Source organism: Prionailurus bengalensis, chromosome E4, assembly GCF_016509475.1.
Source record: "Prionailurus bengalensis isolate Pbe53 chromosome E4, Fcat_Pben_1.1_paternal_pri, whole genome shotgun sequence".
In the NCBI taxonomy this organism is placed as follows: domain Eukaryota; kingdom Metazoa; phylum Chordata; class Mammalia; order Carnivora; family Felidae; genus Prionailurus; species Prionailurus bengalensis.
Window position 1 is genome coordinate 62,474,023 of NC_057360.1, and position 20,755 is coordinate 62,494,777.

Sequence of the window (20,755 nt, forward strand, 5' to 3'; positions counted from 1 at the left end):
TGCATAACGGAGTGATTCTGAGAACGTGTGTTTCTAACAAGTTTCCAGGTGACAATGATGTACCCGGTCAGGGGACCACACTTGGAAAAATCACCGTTACAGGTCTGCTCATTAACCCTACAACTTGGACAGCACCTGGCAACTGGATGCGGCTAAGTAACTCCTCCCCACAATCACCAACTCCCATTAATAATCCATATCTGGGGGCGCCTGGGTGGCGCAGTCGGTTAAGCGTCCGACTTCAGCCAGGTCACGATCTCGTGGTCCGTGAGTTCGAGCCCCGCGTCAGGCTCTGGGCTGACGGCTCGGAGCCTGGAGCCTGTTTCCAATTCTGTGTCTCCCTTTCTCTCTGCCCCTCCCCCGTTCATGCTCTGTCTCTGTCCCCCCCCCCAAAAAAAAAAAATTAAAAAAAAATAATCCATATCTGAATCACAATACACGTTTGACTTTAAGGCAAATAAATCCAATAGAATCAGAGCCAAATTATTTGAGAGCTTACTATGAGCGAAACATGGCTCTGATGAGTAAAAACCTCACTGGTTTTTCATAAGACATGGTAGAACTATTAAGGTATGTCTTCTTGTTGGAACAGAAACCTCTGACCCTAACATCCCCTCTCTCAAGGTAACAGGGTTTGTCGTGGAGAAGTTCTGCCGTACCAAACTCCAGTCCATAACGATGACCCTTGCTCACCTCCCACTGACCTTGCTTCCTTGCATTTTAGTACTAAATCATCCTTGCATTATTGAAGGGGGTTACTTTTATCCCCTGAACCAGAACGCAAGCCGTGCAAGGAGGGGGCTCTGTGCTTTTATCCCAGGGAGTGCTGGGCATGTGACAGGCACTCAGCCCTCATTGGCTGACTCACTCCATCACTTCCCAGCAGGCCTTTCCCAAACTGGGGCTCTCTGGAGGGCCATGAACTGCAAAAGCATCAGTCTCGTCTAGTAGGAAACCACACTTCCAAGTCAACTGAATGGCTTGTGTTTCAGTCACTCGCTTGGATTATGTGTTTGTCCTCGCCGTGTTTTACCTAGATACCTGAGATCTGACTGTGCCGCGATGAATCACCAAGAGGAAACACTGCAGATAGTAAGCTGCGGTTAGCAATGAACCCACGTTGTTGCCAATAACAATTCAAACTGGGGAAAAGAAGGGCTAGATTGAACATAAAATTATTTTTGTTCATCTTTCTGTAGATATCCCTAGTAATTCCTTGTTAGGTACCAAAACTGCATCAATTTCAAGAAGCAAGAGGGAAATTGAGGAACAAAAATCAAATATTCAAATAACACAGCCTATTTGGCTTATATGTTCATTTGTGACTATCAGGAAAGTTATTAACATACTTGCAAGGGTGATTTCAATGACACTCAAAGTGATTATTAACTCTCATGTAAATTCTACCACACTGTTGCCAAATGAGTCTAGTTCATGTTTTTATAACCATTTTACCCAATTCTGTATTTTCTGAATTAGAACAATTATTTACCAAGGACTTGTAAAGGTGTATAATGCAGCCACCTCGTAACGTCACAGCTCAGTGGCTCCCAGACCCTTTGCTCTCACTGCACCCAGTGTCCCTCAGCCGCCGCTCCTCTCCAGTAACACCACTGCCCCCATCCTGCCCATCCTCCCCTTCCTGAAATTAGCCATAGGAGCCTAAAGATGGGGAGAAAGGAAACCGCAGATGAAGGTCCAGGAAAAAGGAAATGAAGTGTACCATTCAGGGGCTAACACTGAGCAGTTCTGTCCTCACAATCCACTCGGAGCTCGTTCTGACGGAGAACTCAAACCTCACAAATCTGAGAAACGGAATGGATAACAATAGCAAAACTGGGCTGTTATTGAAAGGAAAGAGAAAATATGCTGGACACACTATCTAGACCTTAGCACAAAAAATAAATTTAGATAGATATAAATATCACATACTTTATAGGGCACCTGGGTTGGCTCAGTCGGTTAAGCGTCCGACTTCGGCTCAGGTCACGATCTCACAGTTTGTGAGTTCGAGCCCTGCATCGGGCTCTGTGCTGACAGCTCAGAGCCTGGAGCCTGCTTCAGATTCTTGTCTCCCTCTGTCTCTGCCCCTCCCTTACTCACTGTCTCTTTCTCAAAAATAAATAAACATTAAAAAAATATGTATTACATACTTTCTTTAAAAAAGTAATTCTTGGGGCGCCTGGGTGGCGCAGTCGGTTAAGCGTCCGACTTCAGCCAGGTCACGATCTCGCGGTCCGTGAGTTCGAGCCCCGCGTCGGGCTCTGGGCTGATGGCTCAGAGCCTGGAGCCTGCTTCCGATTCTGTGTCTCCCTCTTTCTCTGCCCCTCCCCCGTTCATGCTCTGTCTCTCTCTGTCCCAAAAATAAATAAACGTAAAAAAAAAAAAATTAAAAAAGTAATTCTTAAAATTTCTCCTTTTAGAGAAAAGCCCCACCTATAATATTCCATCTTGTGACCACTTGTCAGTAAAAGATAAAATTTACTAATTTCTTCTCTAGACCTAATTTTTAGAATTTTTCCTTTATCCAGATGTTAAATTTTATGCTTTGGTCAAGACTTAAATGCTCTATAAAATGCATTTATAGAGCTCAATATTTTCATGCAAACTCCATCTTAGACCTAGAGAACGCTTCCTTTTTTTTTTAATGTTTATTTTTGAGAAACAGAGTGAGAGAGAGAGCGAGGTGGGGGGAAGGGGCAGAGAGAGAGGGAGACAGCGAATCAGAAGCAGGCTCCACGCTGCCAGCACAGAGCCCAACGCGGGGCTCAAACTCATGAACTGTGAGATGGTGACCCGAGCCAAAGTCAGACACTTAACCGACTGAGCCACCCAGGCGCCCCGAGAACCCTTCCTAATGGCCACTGAACTATGCCCCATATCTTTTTTTTTAAAATTTTTTTTTTTTTTCAACGTTTATTTATTTTTGGGACAGAGAGAGACAGAGCATGAACGGGGGAGGGGCAGAGAGAGAGGGAGACACAGAATCGGAAACAGGCTCCAGGCTCTGAGCCATCAGCCCAGAGCCCGACGCGGGGCTCGAACTCCCTGAACTATGCCCCATATCTTAAGGACCCACCTCTGTTTGCTCATCCTCTAGATGGAAAGAAAAAAAAAAAAAAACAAAAAACCTGCATGCTAGTGATTATCTCGTCTGGGGAAACACCAGAACCGTGTTCTTCTGAATTCCTGAGAGCTACCAAATATGTGGGTAAAAGAGAACAAACCAATGACGTGAAACAAGGTTTCCCCGCCTTCACAGTACTGACATCGTGGGCCAGATCACCCTTGGGTGCAGGAGGCCACCCTGTGCGCGGCGAGTCTAGCGGCATCCCTGGTCCCTCTCGCTCACTCCTCGCCGGTGTCACCCCCCCACCCTCCCAGTGGTGACACTGCCGAAGGCCCTCCCAAGCAGCGCATCGTCTCTGGTTCAGAGTCGTTGTTATAAAGTGACAGGAGGATGAAGTCCAAAGACAAACATTCATCTAAAAACTGCTGCTGCGGGGATACCTGGGCGGCTCAGTCGTAAGCATCGGACTCTTGATTTTCCACTCAGGTCACGATCTCATGGGCTCGTTGAGTCTGAGCCCCGTGTCAGGCTCTATGCTGACATACCGGAGCCTGCTTGGGATCCTCTCTCTCCCCTTCTCTCTGCCCCTCCCTTGCTCGCTTGCTCTCAAAATAAATAAACTCATAAACTCATAAACTCATAAATAAATAAATAAATAAAAACCACGAGGCTGCAATTTCCTGGAATTGCCAATTTGGTTTTCTGCCTTATGGCCAAGTTTCTCCCAAGTTTCATGTTTTTCTAACAGAATAATTTCCTCAAGGTACAAATGCCACTCCAGAGACAGGAAGAAAAGTTTATTTGACTGTCCAATTATTTTCTTAAAAAAATTTAATTTCTGATAAAATAAAACACACTTTTAGTACCGTAGAAAGCTTTTGACACATACGAGGCCATATTATTACTATGTACAACTTCAAAAACAAATGTTTCCAGCTCCAAGTACAGTGATGTTGAACACCCTGACTATGCCCCAGCTGTAGGAAATTTCCTGGTTGGCCAACGTCTTCCTTGGCTCGGAAAACAAAGTCTACAATTGAAAAATAGAAGTAAGACCTTCAGTGAATTGAGAATCATAAAAATGCTTTCTGGAGTTCAGTCATCTGGATCCTGGGGAACACGCGGGAGTTGTAAGAGTTCAACAAGCGAAAGGAAACCCCGTGGATATTCACGGGTGAGTATTCCAGGAGAGGCCCTGAGGTTCACAGTTGCTCTCTCAAAAGTAAAAGCTATTCTTACTGTGGTGGAACTTAGTCTCCAGTTCACAGGCCGTTCTTCACCAGCTCATGGACTCCGTTCTCATCAATGATTAAAGGCGCATGGAATTCTTTATCTGCCACGTAACTTTCTATTCCCTGAAAGAAGGGTTGGAATGAAACACAGAAAACCGGCAGGCGCTAGTCATACGATGCAGGACGCCGTGACTATACCAAAGATTTAAAGCATGGATGCCAAAAAGTGGGGTTGAGATGCAGAATTTAAAAGTCGGTAAAAATCTACTTAGTATACTTTTTAAACTGAGCTTACTGACCGATTTACAGAAGCATAAAACAAATAACAATGAAAGGAAAATTACTCTGATTATAATTCTTGAAGTAAGTAAGGTGTTAATCATTCTTCCTACATCATCAACCAACAGAGTCAACTTTCTCAGCAATGTGGCTATCTCTGATGCTGGAGCTAAGCAATCTGATAAGGGTCTCCAGGAAAAATATCACATATTAGAAGAGTAGGAACCCCTAAATCCCCCAGTCCTGAAAGTGAGAGTACCAAGTATACGAACAAAACCACCCTTTGGGAGAAAAAAGTGCACTGCATTTTAAAAAGCCAGATATAGCCCCCAAACCCAGAGAACAATCTGACAGTGGCCAGAGGGGAGGGGGCTGGGGGGGGGAGCAAAATGGGTGAAGGGGAGTGGCAGGTGGAGGCTTCCAGCTATGGAAGAAGTAGGTCATGGGATGAAAGGTCCAGCAGAGGGAGCACAGCCAAGGGCACGGCGGTAGTGCCCTATGGTGACAGACGGCAGCTACACCTGTGAGCACAGCAGAACGTACAGACCTGCTGACTCACAAGCTGTGCACCTGAACACAATGCAACACTGGGTGTCAGCTATATTTCAATTAAAAAACAAAAGAGCTGGAAAACTTATCTTGAAAAAAAAAGCCAACTGTTTTCAAAGACCACCGCATTTCAATGTGTAAATGAAATGGACTATCAAACATTCTGTTTGTGGCAACTAACCCCATTGTGGGACAGACGCAGAGCCGTAACAGGAATTCTCAAAGAGAAGAATTTGGAACAAATGCAACCTCTTTTCTCATTCCCAGGATGAGCAGGGCAGAACACTTAAACATAAAATAGTATCAGAATCAGGGACGCCTGGGCGGCTCAGCTGGTTAAGCATCCGACTTCAAGCCAGGTCATGACCTCGCCGTTCTTGAGTTTGAGCCCCCCTTCAGATCCTCTGTCCCCCTCTCTCTCTGCACCTCCCCGACTCGCGCACATGCTCTCGTTCTCAACAATAAACATTTTTAGTTAAAAATAAATAAATAAAAACAGTATCAGAATCCTACTTTTCAAAGAATAAGAAGAAAAGGAAAATCAGACTTACTTCTCCAGCATAGGAGATAAGAGGAGAGATTTCACACTGAATTGGTACATCATTGGCATCCTTCAAGCTAAGAAAAAAAAGCAGACAAGTTGAAGGTTCTGCTTCTCATGTTACTGCCAGAGTGAAAGTACAGACCACCCCTTCCCTCTGAGAAGCTTGCAGATAACCGAACTCTCCCAGTTAAGCAAACAGAACAGCCGCTACCCTGATGGCCACCAGATTCCCTGAGGATTAAGGTAACGTGAACTTGTCATGGTCCAGAAGACGCTATGGGGGGCGAAGGCCAGCCAGTAATTACCAGCAGATCTTCAAAGCACTTCACCTGTATTGTTACACGTATCCCTCTAACGCACATCTCATCTTTTACCATGGTTAAGTTTGAATGTCATAAAGAAGGGACTATTTATGGACTATATACTATAGAATATATACTACAGTCCAGGCCCGCTAAGTACTCTGACTCCTTCATATTTCACCTTAATCCTGACCACGACCTTGAGAGTTAAGTACTCTCAAGTAAGTACTAATATGGACAAACATTCTAAAGCTGTACCGTCCAACATACATTGGCCACCTGCCACATGCAGTTCCTTAAATTTAAATTTTTGAAATTAACTAAAATTCTAAAATTCAGTTCCTTGGTCACAAAACCCACATTTCAAGTGCTCAGTAGCTGTGAATGGCTAATGACTGCCCAATCAGATGGCACAGACATAGAACATTTCCTTCACTACCGAAAGTTCTACTGGACAGCGCTGTTCTAAAGGTCAGTTATTTCCCGGTATACATTTTCCGTGCAATCCAAACCTCCTGGATTAGCTGAGCTGATTCATTTGATGTTTCAAAGTGCTTCTCTGCTACTTTCACCAAAGTCTCTTTTCCAAGAGCTAAGGCAGAATGCAACCCAAGCAGAGACAAGGCCAAAGTCACCATGTGCTTCCCCTAGGTCACATTCTAACATATATAGCTACTCGATCCTGAGTTTCTAAAAGTTTCTAAAGCTTTTAATGTAAAAGTCAATTAGCAGTGTTTTTAATATGCTTAAAGGCATGAGACCTCCCTCTAGGTTTTTCCACCGGTAGGACTGAGAGCACACAAAAACCAGTCTTTCACAACCTCAAACGGCAGCTTTCCTTTGTTTTACCAAATACGTATCCGAAGCTTTGGCGGAGTCAAAATCACAGGGTGATGCCCAAGCTTCCTTTTCTACACAGAACCATGTGGGGGCACCTGGGTGGCTCAGTCAGTTGAGCGGACATCCACCTTCAGCTCAGGTCATGATCTCACAGTCCGTGACTTTGGGCCCCACCGTGGGCTCACTGCTGCCAGCCTGTCAGCACAGAGCCTGCTTGGAATCCTCTGTCTCCCCCACCCCCTGCCCCTTCCCTACTTGTGACCTCTCAAAAACAAATAAATATTAAAAATAAAGAAACAGAACCATGTGGCTTGAGTTCAAGGTGTTCTAGATCCTTCTCCAGCTTGCCCTGCTACTTTTCACTCGAACCAGCCAGCTGCACACACTTTGGATTATTCCAAGTCATTCTCAACCATGTCAAATAAAAATCTGGACTACCCAAATTATACCCATCCTCCAAGATTCAGCACAAGCCCCAACCTTCCCTTGACCACTGCATCTCGTAGTGATTGCTCTCATTTATTTATACCAAAAAAAATATATATATATATATATATATGAGAGACATCTGCTAAGTCACTGCCTCCTAAATAATAATAATTACTTATGTCATACATTTAACACATTAACACACACTGCCTGATGATGTTACTTAACTCTTATGCATCTTGACCTCCCAGTAGGCTTAAGAAAGGACTCTTTTCTCTTGTGAAAACTACTGCAGTAATGAAGGTCTGTGAGCAGGCCTACAAAGGTTTGCTGGCTGAACGAATAAATGAAGTACGGAGGTAGATGGCTGACAGACTAATTTGGAGAAAAGACGAATTTAAAAAATGGGGCACACATCTATCCAGATCTGTGTCAGATTCTATCAGAAGAGCTCAAGAAATCTTGTCCCGACCCTCTGGGGCAGCTCGGAGTCATATTAAACCATATGGGAAAAACAAGGACCCGCCTCACCGATGAGAGGCACACAACAGCCCCGTCCCACCAGAACCCGTGAGGAATTTGACGTCTGCCACGATCAGAAGGTGGTTCTGGACCCAAGGAACACATAGCTGACCTAAATGTAACTTCTCTTCACGTACCACAAAGAAAAGAAAGCCACTTTGAATAAAGCTGGATGCCCAGAAGGAGGAAAGACAGAAGCTCCCATCACCAAATGCAAAATCGCAGGAGATCGGCAACTTAAACCAGTGACAGTACTGTTCCCTAAAGTCTTTGGCCAAGAGTACTTTTGGTAACTAACTGCTCCATAGGGGTTAAGATGAAAACTAGAACTAATGTCACGTGGTCAAAACTCAGCACCTTGTTTCCATTCTTTCAGAGTATCTCCCAGCTGTTTCCTTTATACAAAATACCTCGTCACCTCTCACTTACAAGTAATCTTTTTCTACTCACTTGAGGACACCCTTTAGAGAGAAGAATTTCAGCAGGAACAATTTTATTTCTAAGTCCGCGATCTCACTGGGGGCTCAACTTTGATTTCAGTTTAATTATTCTACAAATGGCTAAAAGGACATCATTGGGGAGACAAGTACTATATAAAAGAACCCAAGCAAGAAATAGTGTTTAAAACATTTGTATCTCAACGGAGGTAGCTGGCTGCTGATTTCAGCTCTGTCATTAAGAAACTATTTCACTTTTTGAGGTTAAAAGCTGTGGCTCAGGGCACCTGGGTGGCTCAATCGGTTAAGCCTCTAACTTTGGGACAGGTCATGATCTCTCAGGTCATGAACTCAGCTCATGAGTTCAAGCCCCACGTCGGGCTCTCCACTCTCCGCACAGAGCCTGCTTCAACGCCTCTGTCTCCTTCACTCTCTGCCCCTCTTGTGTGTGTGTGCTCTTTCTCACACCCTCAAAAAATATACATAAAAAAAAATAAATAAATAAAGGCTGTGGCTCACTGAGAAAGATATTTTGGGTCAAAAATCTATTTCTTAAATTATAAAAGCACCTTGCTCCTGCAGCGCCTGGGTGGTTCAGCTGGTTAAGCGAGCGACTTTGGCTCAGGTCATGATCTCACAGTTTGTGAGTTCGAGCCCCACATCAGGCTCTGCACTGACAGCTCAGAGCCTGGAGCCTGCTTTGGATTCCGTGTCTCCCTCTCTCTCTGCCCCTCTCCTGCTTGTCTGTCTCAAAAATAAATAAACGTTTAAAACAAATAAAATAAAATAAAATAAATAAATAAAATAAAAGCACCTTGCTTCCATATTTTAAAAATGATGGATGGGGCAGAAAATAACAGTGTTCTGCATCTTGGTTCCCAAAGGCATGAAGGGCAACAGTCACCTTTGGTTCCTATAAGAAACTAGCCAGATCTGTGATCCCACTTCCTTGTCTACGGGCAAGGAGACACCGACACCGACAGGGACCCATCTCCATAGGGAAAAGGTGAGTGACACAGGCAGAGAAAAAAAGGAAAAACAACCACAAGGACGAAAAAGATATCACATCCCTGTGGCTACTTCTTTTTAAAAAATTTTTTTTTAATGTTTATTTATTTTTGAGACAGAGAGAAACAGAGCATGAACGGGGGAGGGTCAGAGAGAGGAAGACACAATCTGAGCAGACTCCGAGCTATCAGCACAGAGCCCAATGTGGGGCTCGAACTCACGGACTGTGAGATCATGACCTGAGCCGAAGCCAGACGCTCAACCAATTGAGCCACCCAGGCATCCCCCCCACCCGTGGCTACTTCTCTGATAACTCTCATCTCCAGATCCTCCGCCCTGTACGTTTCCCAAATTATCTTCAACGCTTAAAACTTCTAACTAAATAATTTTTCAGACGTAGCAAGAACACCAGACTGCCTCTTTAGCTATAAGGATAATGGCTTTTGCAAACGCTATCAATACCCCGATGAGAGAGGATATGTGTTACTTCTAGCTGCAAATTATCTGCCATTCAGACAAAAAGCTTCTTTCTTTGGGCGCAGGATAAGAACTGACTAAAATTAACACACGGAAGGGAGCTGTTAGTATGAGAAAACACTAAAAGAACAGTTTTCTCTATGTTAAGAGCCATCAGATACATCGGAGGCCGCTAGCTTTATACTGAGAGCACATCTCCAATTCAGTGAGACACCTCTTCAGAATGCTCTTCTTATCTAGCTGATGCTGGGGTCTCAACTTGCTCTCCCGGCCTGGAACTTGCCCAAGGCCTTACCCATCACTAGTGGATCTGTCACTACAGACTCAAACATCCACGTCAGATTCTCTAGTAGAGCATGCTCCCCACTGCCAGCATGCACGGAGACTCTGAGTTAGTGTCATCCCGACAGATACCGGCCACCAAGTAAGCGCAGGACACCCCCACCAAAGCTTCAACCATCCACCCGCCCCGGACCACCAAAGGGCAGAGCACTAAAGCTACAAACGCCAGTTAGTATGGAGGGAAGCACAGCCCCGTCACCATGCGCTGCGGGCAGGCTGGGATATTTACTTGAGATTGACATCAGTTGTGATGGTCTCTGACTTCCCATTTGTAGCACTGCTATGTAGGAATAAATAAGCATTAATGGGAATGGAAAACAAATCAAACAATAACAATGAAGTGGAAATGCAAAATATACTTGACTGAAAGGCATGTCGATGTATGGTAAATTATAAACTTGGCAAAGGAAATCGGAAGGGGTAAAAAAAAACTCAACGGCCAGCGACGAAGCATGAAGGACAACTGACGGGCCACAGAGCAAACCTGTTGACGAGACAGAGCCTGAACGTGGCTCTGGGCTGCGACACAGCCCAGCCCCGGCCCTGCTGGTAAAAACACGCTCACGGACCAGTCAGCTGGCGGATGTTCTAACGTTCCCCAAGGCATTCTAGCGCTTTTGAGCATGCAGCCGGCCATTTTATCCGTTACGAACATAAATTACACGGCAGCCTGTTTTGTACATAAGTGCACAAATATCAAATGAGTTTGAAGGGGGTAATTCTAGGTGCCAGTGAGGGTTTGATCATAAAATTCAAGAGTTAGCTTAAAATTGCTTTCTCTTAGACTTAAATAGCTAAAAGTGCCTTCTTTTTTCTAACTTTTAAATCCCAAAACATTTCTCAAGTTTGAGTATCAGTGAATGCCAGTGCCACCCCCTTCCTTTCCCGGCGCCTCCCCCAGTGACCGTGAAGGAGCCGCGGTCGGAGGGGCAGCGAGCCGACATCTCATAGGTCGCATGTGGGTGGCGGGTCTCTGGCGGCAAGTGGCAGGTGGGGAGTCTCACAGATGGCACAAGTAGTAAGGCCACGGGCACGTGAGTGGCAACAACCAGTGCTCTCACTCTGCGGTGCAGTGTGCCCCCGGCGGGCTTTACCCATATGGCATGCCAACAGGATTCCCTCCTGACTGCCCTTCAGCAAGAGTCATACACGGACATGGTGGACGCGTATCCAAAACGAGAGATTCAGAAGTGATTCCTCTTTAATGGGAAGAAAAGCTATCACTCTCTTTGTAACGGGCAAAAGCCACCATACACTGGGAACTGCCCACGTCAATACTATGCTTTTTGAAAAAACAGCTAGGAACAGTCAGAGAGAGAGGAGAAAGGTCCGAAGAGACAAAGTCCAGGAAGCGTCCACACACACGAGATCAGACACTGACTTACCGAGGAATGGCTGGGAGGCGAGAGCCGTTTTCGTCTATGAAGTGGCCCCCCGCGTTGAGGACCCAGCAGTGATGAAGGGACAGCAGGGCATGTCGCGCGGTAGTAGGATTGTCCTTCCCGTTCTGACTGTCCGCGTTCTTCAGCGGGGAAAACTCATCTTCACGTAGTACTTCATACACCACAAACTTCCTGGAGTGGAGCCATACAGGAACCACTTTATCATAAAGTTTAAAACTGCAAACACAGCTGTGATCCATCTACACAGCTAAGCCCTGGTCCTCAACAGCTGGTCTTAACCTGATTCCAGACGAACACTGAAAGAAATCCTGCTCGTCCCTAGACTAAAGCTGGAATTCTTTTCTCCAATGCAAAAATGAGAAATTATTTTCACCCCAAACTACAAAACACTTCATCTTAAGTCAGAAAGGTCAGAAATCTTAATGCAAAACCCATGGGTATCTGTTCTGGGGGTGGGGAAGGGGGAGGCAAAAAAAGATGCCTTAGAAGCCCACAGGGGAAGATGAATCTTATACAGCTAATTCGTCTTCTGCATTTGTACACTGGCCAAATTCGGAGCCACATACCTCAGCCTCGAATGTGATCTCTGATGGAGAGCTATAGAATCTAAAGTCATGTTCTCCGAAACACGTACTTATAGGTCAGTAAGACAGCCTACGCACAAACTGGGCCAATTCCCTAGCTCAACCTTTTAGTCTCTTAGCCAAAGTAAGTGACAATTTTAACAAAATTTAACAATTTTGCAGGAGAGTCAGACAATGGACTAACGGGTGTAAAGAAAACATACAGGTTGGGGCGCCTAGGTGGCCCAGTCGGCTGAGCGTCCGGCTTCAGCTCAGGTCATGATCTCACGGTTTGCGAGTTCGGGCCCCGTGTGGGGCTCTGTGCTGACAGCTCGGAGCCTGCAGTCTGTTTCAGATTCTGTGTCTCCCTCTCTCTCTGACCCTCCCCCGCTCGTGCTCTGTCTCTCTCTCTCTCTCTCAAAAATAAATAAACATTAAAATTAAAAAAAAAAAAAGAAAGAAAACATACAGGCAACTCAAATCATACTCCCAGGTTGGCGCTTTGAGAGAATGATAATGAGTCTCGACAGGACAATCACAGCCACAACGCCACACCTCACATACATGCTCCCGACTGTTTGCTGAAAACAGCGTCCTGGCCTAACGGAGTGAAAAGCAACATTTCAAGACCTGTAGCTAATCTTACTGGTGCTGCTGAAAACATACTTTGCAAACTGGAAGATGTCAAAGACGAATTTTTCCATCTTTATTCCATTTGGTTTGTCTGGCTTAATTAACTGCCCCTGGGAATCCACGTAGGGAATCTTCTTTTGAGCCACATGGTGCTGCAACTGAGGTTCATAAATACTGAGTAGGGGAAAAAAAAAAAAAGACATAATCACTTTCCAAAGTTAAAATGCCAGAAAATCCGATAATCACACTCAGGCACAAATGCACCCACAACCTTGCTAAGACTGTCAAAGTGAAGCGCATCTGGGAAGTTTCGGTTCATGTTTAAATATGAAGTGAACAGATTTCCCTATCCACCTCCTTAGTTTTAAAAGAATCCAGTTAACGAACTCCACGTTAAAGAGCACACACCACAGCTCACACCAATGTCTCTCCTAGTTTCCATGTCTTCCAAAAAAGGTTCTGTTCTTTGCCCCAACTCTCCCAACCGAGAGCCCCTGAAGTGTGGAAGGGGAAGATGAGGATCAACAGTTGTTATGGACAAATCAACTAACACAGCTACAAAGCGCAGAGTGGAACGGAGATATTGTGGAACTGGAGTCGATACCCTACAGTAAAGCTCAGGAACTTTTTGAGAAGTAAACCATCATCATGAATGTCTAAAAGCTATCACATGAAGCAGACAGTGAGAAGGTCCTTCCCTTAACAGACCGATGGATTAAAGAAGCTTCTGATGTTATGCTTTTATCCCACCACGCTGATTTCCACCCAGGTCTCTGGTTCTTTTCCCTACTGGTTCCTGAATGCTAGTCTGGGAGCCAGCTAAAATTGGGCGGGCAGCTTTTCAACACTAGATGACCTGCGTCCACCAGCAGGAATTCTGGGGCCCTAGACGCAGGGCAGACAGGCTCCTAGAGATGTGCACCCTATCATGTGAAAACAACAACAATGTGAGATAAATTTCCACTTGATGAGGGTGATCTTCAGGGGAGAAGATGGATTCCACAGAATAAGGACTTGGGGTGTCTTCCTCCTTCTCAAGTGACTTAGTTCCTGAGTAATGACAGAAGAATCTATCTTGCTCATACTTGACAACATCTCTCAGAAACGGGACAGTGAAGAAGTGGTTGGCAATGTTCCCCGCGTTGAACAGCAGTCGCCCGTCCGAGCTTCGTTTCTGAGCTGTGGCCAGGGAGATCTCACTATATTCCACCACCTGGTAGACCCCGTCCACTCGGCAAACCACTCCCACGGGCTCCGTAGGGTTCGTTTTCTCTACCACCTGCCCAAAGAAAGACAGCAGCAGGAAAAGAAATATAATCAAATGTGACATTGGAGATTTGCCATTTTCAAAAGCCACATCTACAGTTTTGCTTATATTGTCTTTAAGGCATTAAGTCAAAAGGAATCTCTAACTGCAGACCACCACCTACCCATCTTTATATTCTTTGACAGACTACTGTCCAACTGGAAATGAAGTAAATTATCTCCTTCCTGTTTATCACCTAACTAAACCATGGAACAGAAATGCCGTCACACACACAGAGCCCAGAGGAAATCACATTTGACTGGGAATAATTAAATGAGGAGTCTACTTCCCCGCAAATACCTTATTTTAATTAATTTACCCTTAACGACACTCAACGGTTGAGAATAAATGAAATGAAATTTCTCTGGGATTCATTAATACAAACGTAAGGCATTTGGTCTCTCATTTTGTATTGCCTGAATCATTATTTCATTTGAAAATGGTGCTTCTTTTGTTTTCATTCATGAATACAGCATGTTCCTTGTTTTTCCAGGAGTTGGCGAGGAGGTAGGGGGCGTCAAGGCAGGCAGGTCACTGGGATCTGGCTCCAACTTCAATCAGAAAAGCCTGCCCAATACTTATCTGTTTTGCATGTTAGACTTTGTCTGAAGTTGATTCTATGCTTTAAAGAAAGTTTGAAAACCAGTGACTTGATCATCTATCAATGGCTCTAGGCTGGGGGGAGCTGAGAGAAAGGTGTATACCTAAATCACAGGGAAATGTAGAATATGTAATTTAAGAAGAAAAAAAAAGCCCTCACAAGTGATTCTGATACCCCACCACCCTAATCCAATACATCACTGACCTAAATGAAATGTTCAGAAGAAAATTACGTTAAGCACTGTGTGAGATGCGCTAAAATAAAATCAAGATTCAGATGAGATGAATACCCGACAGAAGATTCAAACAATGGGAAGGTTTTAAAGATACTGCTGTCTGCCCTGTTCAACTAGCAATCCAGCATGCTTTGGAGTAGTTTGAAAAATCTGTCCCCAAACTAAAAAGTCTATCCTAAGCATACATGAAATCCACATCAATAAAGTTAAAACTTTTCCTCCGCAATTGATTTCTTAAAATAAACCCGGCCAGCGGCAGTCTCCTCCAGACAACTAAAGCCACCATTGAGGACTTCGTTTACACAGCAATTACAGCGACAGGCGCAGAGTCTAGCTCGGTGAGGCAGGGCTACCGGGCACGGAAGTCCGCTGTGTGGTTTCACTGTTTGCCACCCTGAAAGGAGCACACTGTTCAATTTTCTACCAAGGAAGTGGATTACACTGGGGGGAAACATACAACAAAATGATTTCCATCAATCACAGGCCTATGTGCAATTCTAATCTATCAACCCCTCACCCTCCCCACCTCCACAGCTGGGGGTCTCACTAGACATGGAATTTGGAATAGAGTCCTCTCGCTCCCATTTAAACCTACACACACACACACACACACTAAATTTTCCAGTCACCTCTGTGTGCCCCTACTCCAACCAGCCATAGAGAACAAACCTGAGCACATTCACACTTTACGGTTCCCAAGGGTTATGTCAGTGAAAGATGTACTTCTATGACAACTCTTGACCCTCCAAATATTACAAAAGTCTAGATTACAGAAGAATGCATTTGCAAACTGCGTAAACGGAAGGTCAGTTTCCATTACACAGAAAGTTATACAGCACAAAATTAAGAAGTTTGCTTGACTTTCTCCAAGGGAAATCCTGAAAAGCTGAGTTTGAAGTACCACTCCAAGCTCCAAGTTCAAGCTCAAAGCTCAAGCAACTGCTCTACAGAGTGACGACCTCCAGTTAACAATGGTTCCTGCCCTGTTAGTGCTGGGCTTCTGCAAACCACCGCTCTGAGTCTTTTCTCAAGGTTCTCACTCCATGAAAAATACTGAATTCCTGAATTCACAAAGACGGGAGCCTTTTAAAGAAGTAATGAAAAGAATCCCACTACCACACTATGAATAACTCCCTAATTCAGATGTTCGTAAAAATATATCTCGACATCTTGGTTTTCAATTAAAACAAAAAGGGTGGGAGGGCAGAGTACATAAAGGCTTTTTGCCATTTCTAAAAGTTTTTAACATACACCCAGTCTTACCGCAATTTGACAACGGAGCAGTCCATCTGACTACGTAGTCACTCACTGAGTGACTTCTGCATTATGTTCCAGACACAGAACTAAGCAGGAGGACTGAGAGTCCTGGAGAACCCACAAGTGGTGGTGAAGAGGGACAGGTTACACCTGTATCTCTGTGTGACCAGTATACTCACAAATAGTAGCACATCTAATTTCAAGGTTTTTAAGCTGTCGGCAAAAACGTAATCACGCCAAAGAGTTTGGTTTTATAATGTGATAGCATACTACAACTAGGAGTTAGGGAATGTGAATTCTAATCCTGTTTCTGTGAATGGGGATGAATGACCTTGAGCCTGGAGCTCACTTAGAACTGGGCCTCAGAGTGCTCGTTTCTGAGATCAAAGGGGCTGATGAGATGATCTCTGAGGTTCTTTCCAGGTTCACCACTCAGATCATATAGAATTTAAATTGACCTGAAGCCCAGAGCAGCAAAATTAAAGTTTCTGTTTTAGAAGGAAGAGTGACACCAAGCGGAGCGAAGTCAGAAATACAGTCTAGTTTTTTTTGGTTTTTTTTTTTAAGGCTCAGCTACTTAAAATGCCCTGTTTCTATTATAATTGAATAACCATTTACAATACAGTGCAGATACTCATACAGTATTAAAACAGAGAGAGGTCTTAAATAACAGAACCAACTTTCTATTTTCAGAGTCTAGAAGAGTCTTACTGGGGTCTACCAGTTTAATTTCTCTAAACCCGCACTGGTAAATTTCAAACTTCAGCTTTTATGGCTTTGCATTAGATTTACAGATTAATTTTAAGAGAAATTACATCTTTATAATAGAAAATCTCTCAAACCAAGGCTATGATATGCTTTTAATGGTATGCTTTTTAAATCCAAATATTTCAAATTCTAATCTGTTTGTGTCAGAAGCCTGTATTATATAGCTTTTGCTTTTGGCAGAAAGGTCTCCCCTTCGTGTCAGTATTTTTTTCTTCTAACATTTTTATGGGTTTTTTTTATATTTAACTTTGTAATCCATTTGAAACTGATCTGGTATGAGCTTTGAGGATGAGATTTTACTTCATTTTCAGCCAGTTATCTCATTCGTTTCCCCCACCGATCTGAAGTGCCATGTGTTTACATACAGCGTTCTTACGTGTTACGTGGATTGATTTCTGACTGCTCTATTCTGTTCCATCAATCCGTCATTCTACTCTGGTTTCAGGACTCTTTTTTTTATGTACAACCCATTTTAATACCTGGGAGACCGTCTCCAACCCTCCTCCCTCCTTCTCACCTTCTCTCAGCATTTTCCTGGCCACATTTACACGTTTTTTCTAAAGTTTACGATCATTTTGTTAAGTGTCCCCCAAACAGTCTCACTGGGACTTTGACCAAAATTGTGTTATACTTTAATTTGGTGAGAACTGATACTTTTACAGATTTCCAGAAAACAAGTATTGGTATTAATATTTTTAAATCTTTCGCAGTGTTTTCATGTTCTCTATTTTTTCCTAGAAACACGACACGTTTTGTTCACTGCCACATAGGCCTGCCTCCTATATCATCATCTGTGCAACTAAAACAATGTTGAAAAGAAAATGGCAAGACCAGTCTTGTCACATGGCGATACAGACCTCCCCGCTTTTTCCCACCCACCCCGTCTATCTTAATATTAGTGTGTTATGTTGATGGCTGTCAAGCAGTGAACAATCTCCTTCATTGCCCTTCTCTGCACATTTCCATCTTAATCATAAGATTACCACGAGGTAGCTTGTCAAATGCCTTGCTGAAATCTACATCTGCTATTCCCACCATACTTCCCTTCCTCCTACTCCAGCAACTTTGTCACTGGAAGAAAGTAGGTTAATCTGATCAAATACAACTTGATATTTTTTTAACTTTTTTTAATGTTTATTTCTGAGAGAGAGAGAGAGAAGGTGCAAGTAGGGGAGGGGCAGAGAGAGAGGGAGACAAAGAATCCGAAGCAGGCTCCAGGCTCTGAGCTGGCAGCACAGAGCCCGACACGGGGCTCAAACCCACGAAGTGCAAGATCATGACCTGAGCCGAAGTTGGACACTTAACCGACTGAGCCACCCAGGCGCCCCAAACACAGCTTGATATTAACGAATCCATCCCAGGCCTAGTGATGATCATTCACTTTCCCAGTACTTAACAAATCATCCACACACAAGCACAGAACATTATTTCTAGAATCAAAAGCTGCCAATTTAAGAGAAAAAGTAGGTGGGGGATAATTTAGTTACTGGAGAGAGAGAAAATATTCCAATCACCCTAATAATTCTAGTTTGAGTCCTGGAATATACATTCTGACAGAGCAAATCCACCTCGAGCCTCGCTACGGTTGGGAAAGGTATTACCTTTGCACCACAATCTGCTCCTTTCTGGATGCAGAAGCCAATGAACCGGGGGTCTGCCACTTTCACTAGGATGTTGTCAACACAGTAGACGTGAATGCTCCAAATGCCTCTCTGTTCCATGTCCTCCACGATATTCTGGGCTGCAAGCGCCCGATAAAGACCACCATTCCCATCTGGGAAATAAAAGAGCCCATTAGTAGCACACCAAAACCCATTCAGAAGGTACCCCCAAACTGTTACCTGGGTTAATGCTGTCAAACTGGGGTGAAGAGCTCTGAAAAGCAGTTTTACATCACAGTGTCAAGAAAAGTAAGTATCCGTAAGGAAGAATGGGGGTGTCAAAATATTAGACTACATGACTGTGAAAGCAATTTAGCAGAACTGAGAGAATAACATGAATGCAGGGCCAGGCAACCCAAAGACCATACTTCTCTTTTTAACTCAGCCCTTTTAACCATTTAGCCCATAATACATTGGGAAATATAAAATTATTTATCAAGTAATGATTATTTCATAACATTTCAAGCGTTGCTAATATTTGTACGATTCAAGTTAGCTCTGTGTTTACAGCGCCATCACTGACAATTTCCCCCATCTCAAAAATAAAAATACATGAGCACATTATACCAAATAACTCATTAGGAAACCAGGTTAATATGAAGGTCAGATTTAAAATAAATATAGGTAAAAGCCTCTTCTTTCACATCTATTTTTAGTGCTGCTTTAATGTACTTCTTCCATCAACACTCGCAGCCTCAGCTTGAAAAACTGGACAACTTTGGGGCACCTGGGTGGTTCAGTCAGTTAAGCGTCCAACTTCGGCGCAGGTCATGATCTCGTGGTTTGTGGGTTCGAGCCCCGCGTCAGGCTCTGTGCTGACCGCTCAGAGCCTCGAGCCTGCTCTGGATTCTATGTCTCCCTCTCTCTCTGCCCCTCCCCTGCTCTTTCTCTCTCTCTCAAAAATAAATAAACATTAAAAAAAATTTTTTTTAATTGGACTTCACAAAAATAAAGCTAAAAATAAAGTGTTCCATAATTAAGAAGGAAAGAAAGCATTAAGATGACACAAAAGCCTATAACTGGAGACTATCACCGTTAACACTATTATTTGTCCCCTTTCAGCCTTTCCTCCAAGCAAAGATTCACATAGATATGAATCTGTCCACACGGTTATTTTTCTAGTGGGGATCACAGTCAGGGTCGCTGCATGTGTCTACACTGGCAGCGTGCCGACGGGTCTAGGATCCTCTAGCAGGCTGCAGCGGGCACACGCCACCTGCAGGCGCTCAGGGCGGTGGCCCAGCCATACTGGGCGTGCAGCGTCACGCTTCCCATCGAAAGTTAACCTGAAACTACTTCTCTGTGTCATTTAGGTCTCCACAGTTGTTTTAGGACAGTTTGAGAACCATTACTATCGATAAACTACAATTTAACCTCTTATTTATGAAATAGCAAACGGTTCCCAATCTTTCACCATGAGAAGTAATGTAGCCATGAACCCTGCTGATGTAAAACACTGGGTAAAGACACCGAGTACCCCGCACGCTGCCCAAGTTGCTCTCGCGGGCAGACATTCACAATGTGAAAGTGTACCATGTCACCCGCTGGTATTTTCAGTTTTTTTAAATCATTACCAAATGGGGATACAATTTTAAATATGAATTAAACATTGATTTTTTAAATCCAAATCACTGGGGTGCCTGGGTGGCTCAGTCGGTTAAGCATCCGACTTCAGCTCAGGTCATGATTTCATGGTCCATGGGTTCGAGCCCCACATCAGGCTCTGTGCTGACAGCGTGGAGCCTGGAGCCTGCTTCGGATTCTGTGTCTCCCTCTCTCTCTGCCCCTCCCCCACTCGTGCTCACATGCGCGTGCGCTCTCTCTCTCTCAAAAATGAATACACATTTTAAAAAAATTTTTTAAAAGAAGAAAACCAAATGGAAGGACTTATGTTACTACCATTTCTAGTCACCCTTAAGTAAGCATGCTTACAAACCTGGAGCCATAGAAACCTTGTTCTTGTCTTCCAAAATAATCTTCCCATCAAAACTCATAGCAGGGAGCATTCCCTGCTGAAAAAAGATTACATTCTCTTTTTTCAAACCAAAGTACTTGTGCTTTGTGAAGAATTCCTTTGTAGATTCCATTGTTCTGCCACTGGTCATTATATACCTTGCAAGAGAAAAGTAGACCTTCTAAGCCATAGGGTCATGTGAATCAGGGCACAATTCAATCTTGTCTATTTTCTAAGCTAAAAAAAAAAAAAAAAAATCACTGAGCACACTGCCTCTTTGTTCTGACCTCCTTCATCCTCTTCCTGGATAAGGGAGCATTAGCGGCTACCCATGGGGAATTTC

At 43.9% G+C, this 20,755-nt stretch overlaps 1 protein-coding gene across 9 annotated transcripts in view; it reads right to left on the reverse strand.

Moving 5' to 3' along the window:
- Nucleotides 1-630: 630 nt before the first annotated feature.
- UAP1 (UDP-N-acetylglucosamine pyrophosphorylase 1) overlaps nt 631-20,755 on the reverse strand; it is a 41,493-nt gene continuing 21,368 nt past the window's right edge. For 2 of the 9 annotated variants that reach the window (XM_043567562.1, XM_043567565.1), the window contains exons 4-11: nt 20,395-20,570; nt 18,399-18,571; nt 13,716-13,909; nt 12,664-12,804; nt 11,417-11,605; nt 10,261-10,311; nt 5,682-5,748; nt 3,847-4,425 (exon numbers count right to left, since the gene is read on the reverse strand). In XM_043567562.1, coding sequence (XP_043423497.1) covers nt 4,333-4,425; nt 5,682-5,748; nt 10,261-10,311; nt 11,417-11,605; nt 12,664-12,804; nt 13,716-13,909; nt 18,399-18,571; nt 20,395-20,570 — 1,084 coding nt within the window. In that variant the 3' untranslated portion in view covers nt 3,847-4,332. Of the gene's footprint in view, nt 1,806-3,846; nt 4,426-5,681; nt 5,749-10,260; nt 10,312-11,416; nt 11,606-12,663; nt 12,805-13,715; nt 13,910-18,398; nt 18,572-20,394; nt 20,571-20,755 lie in introns of those variants that run through there. The other 7 variants (XM_043567566.1, XM_043567568.1, XM_043567564.1 and 4 more) reach the window with 6 other exon arrangements.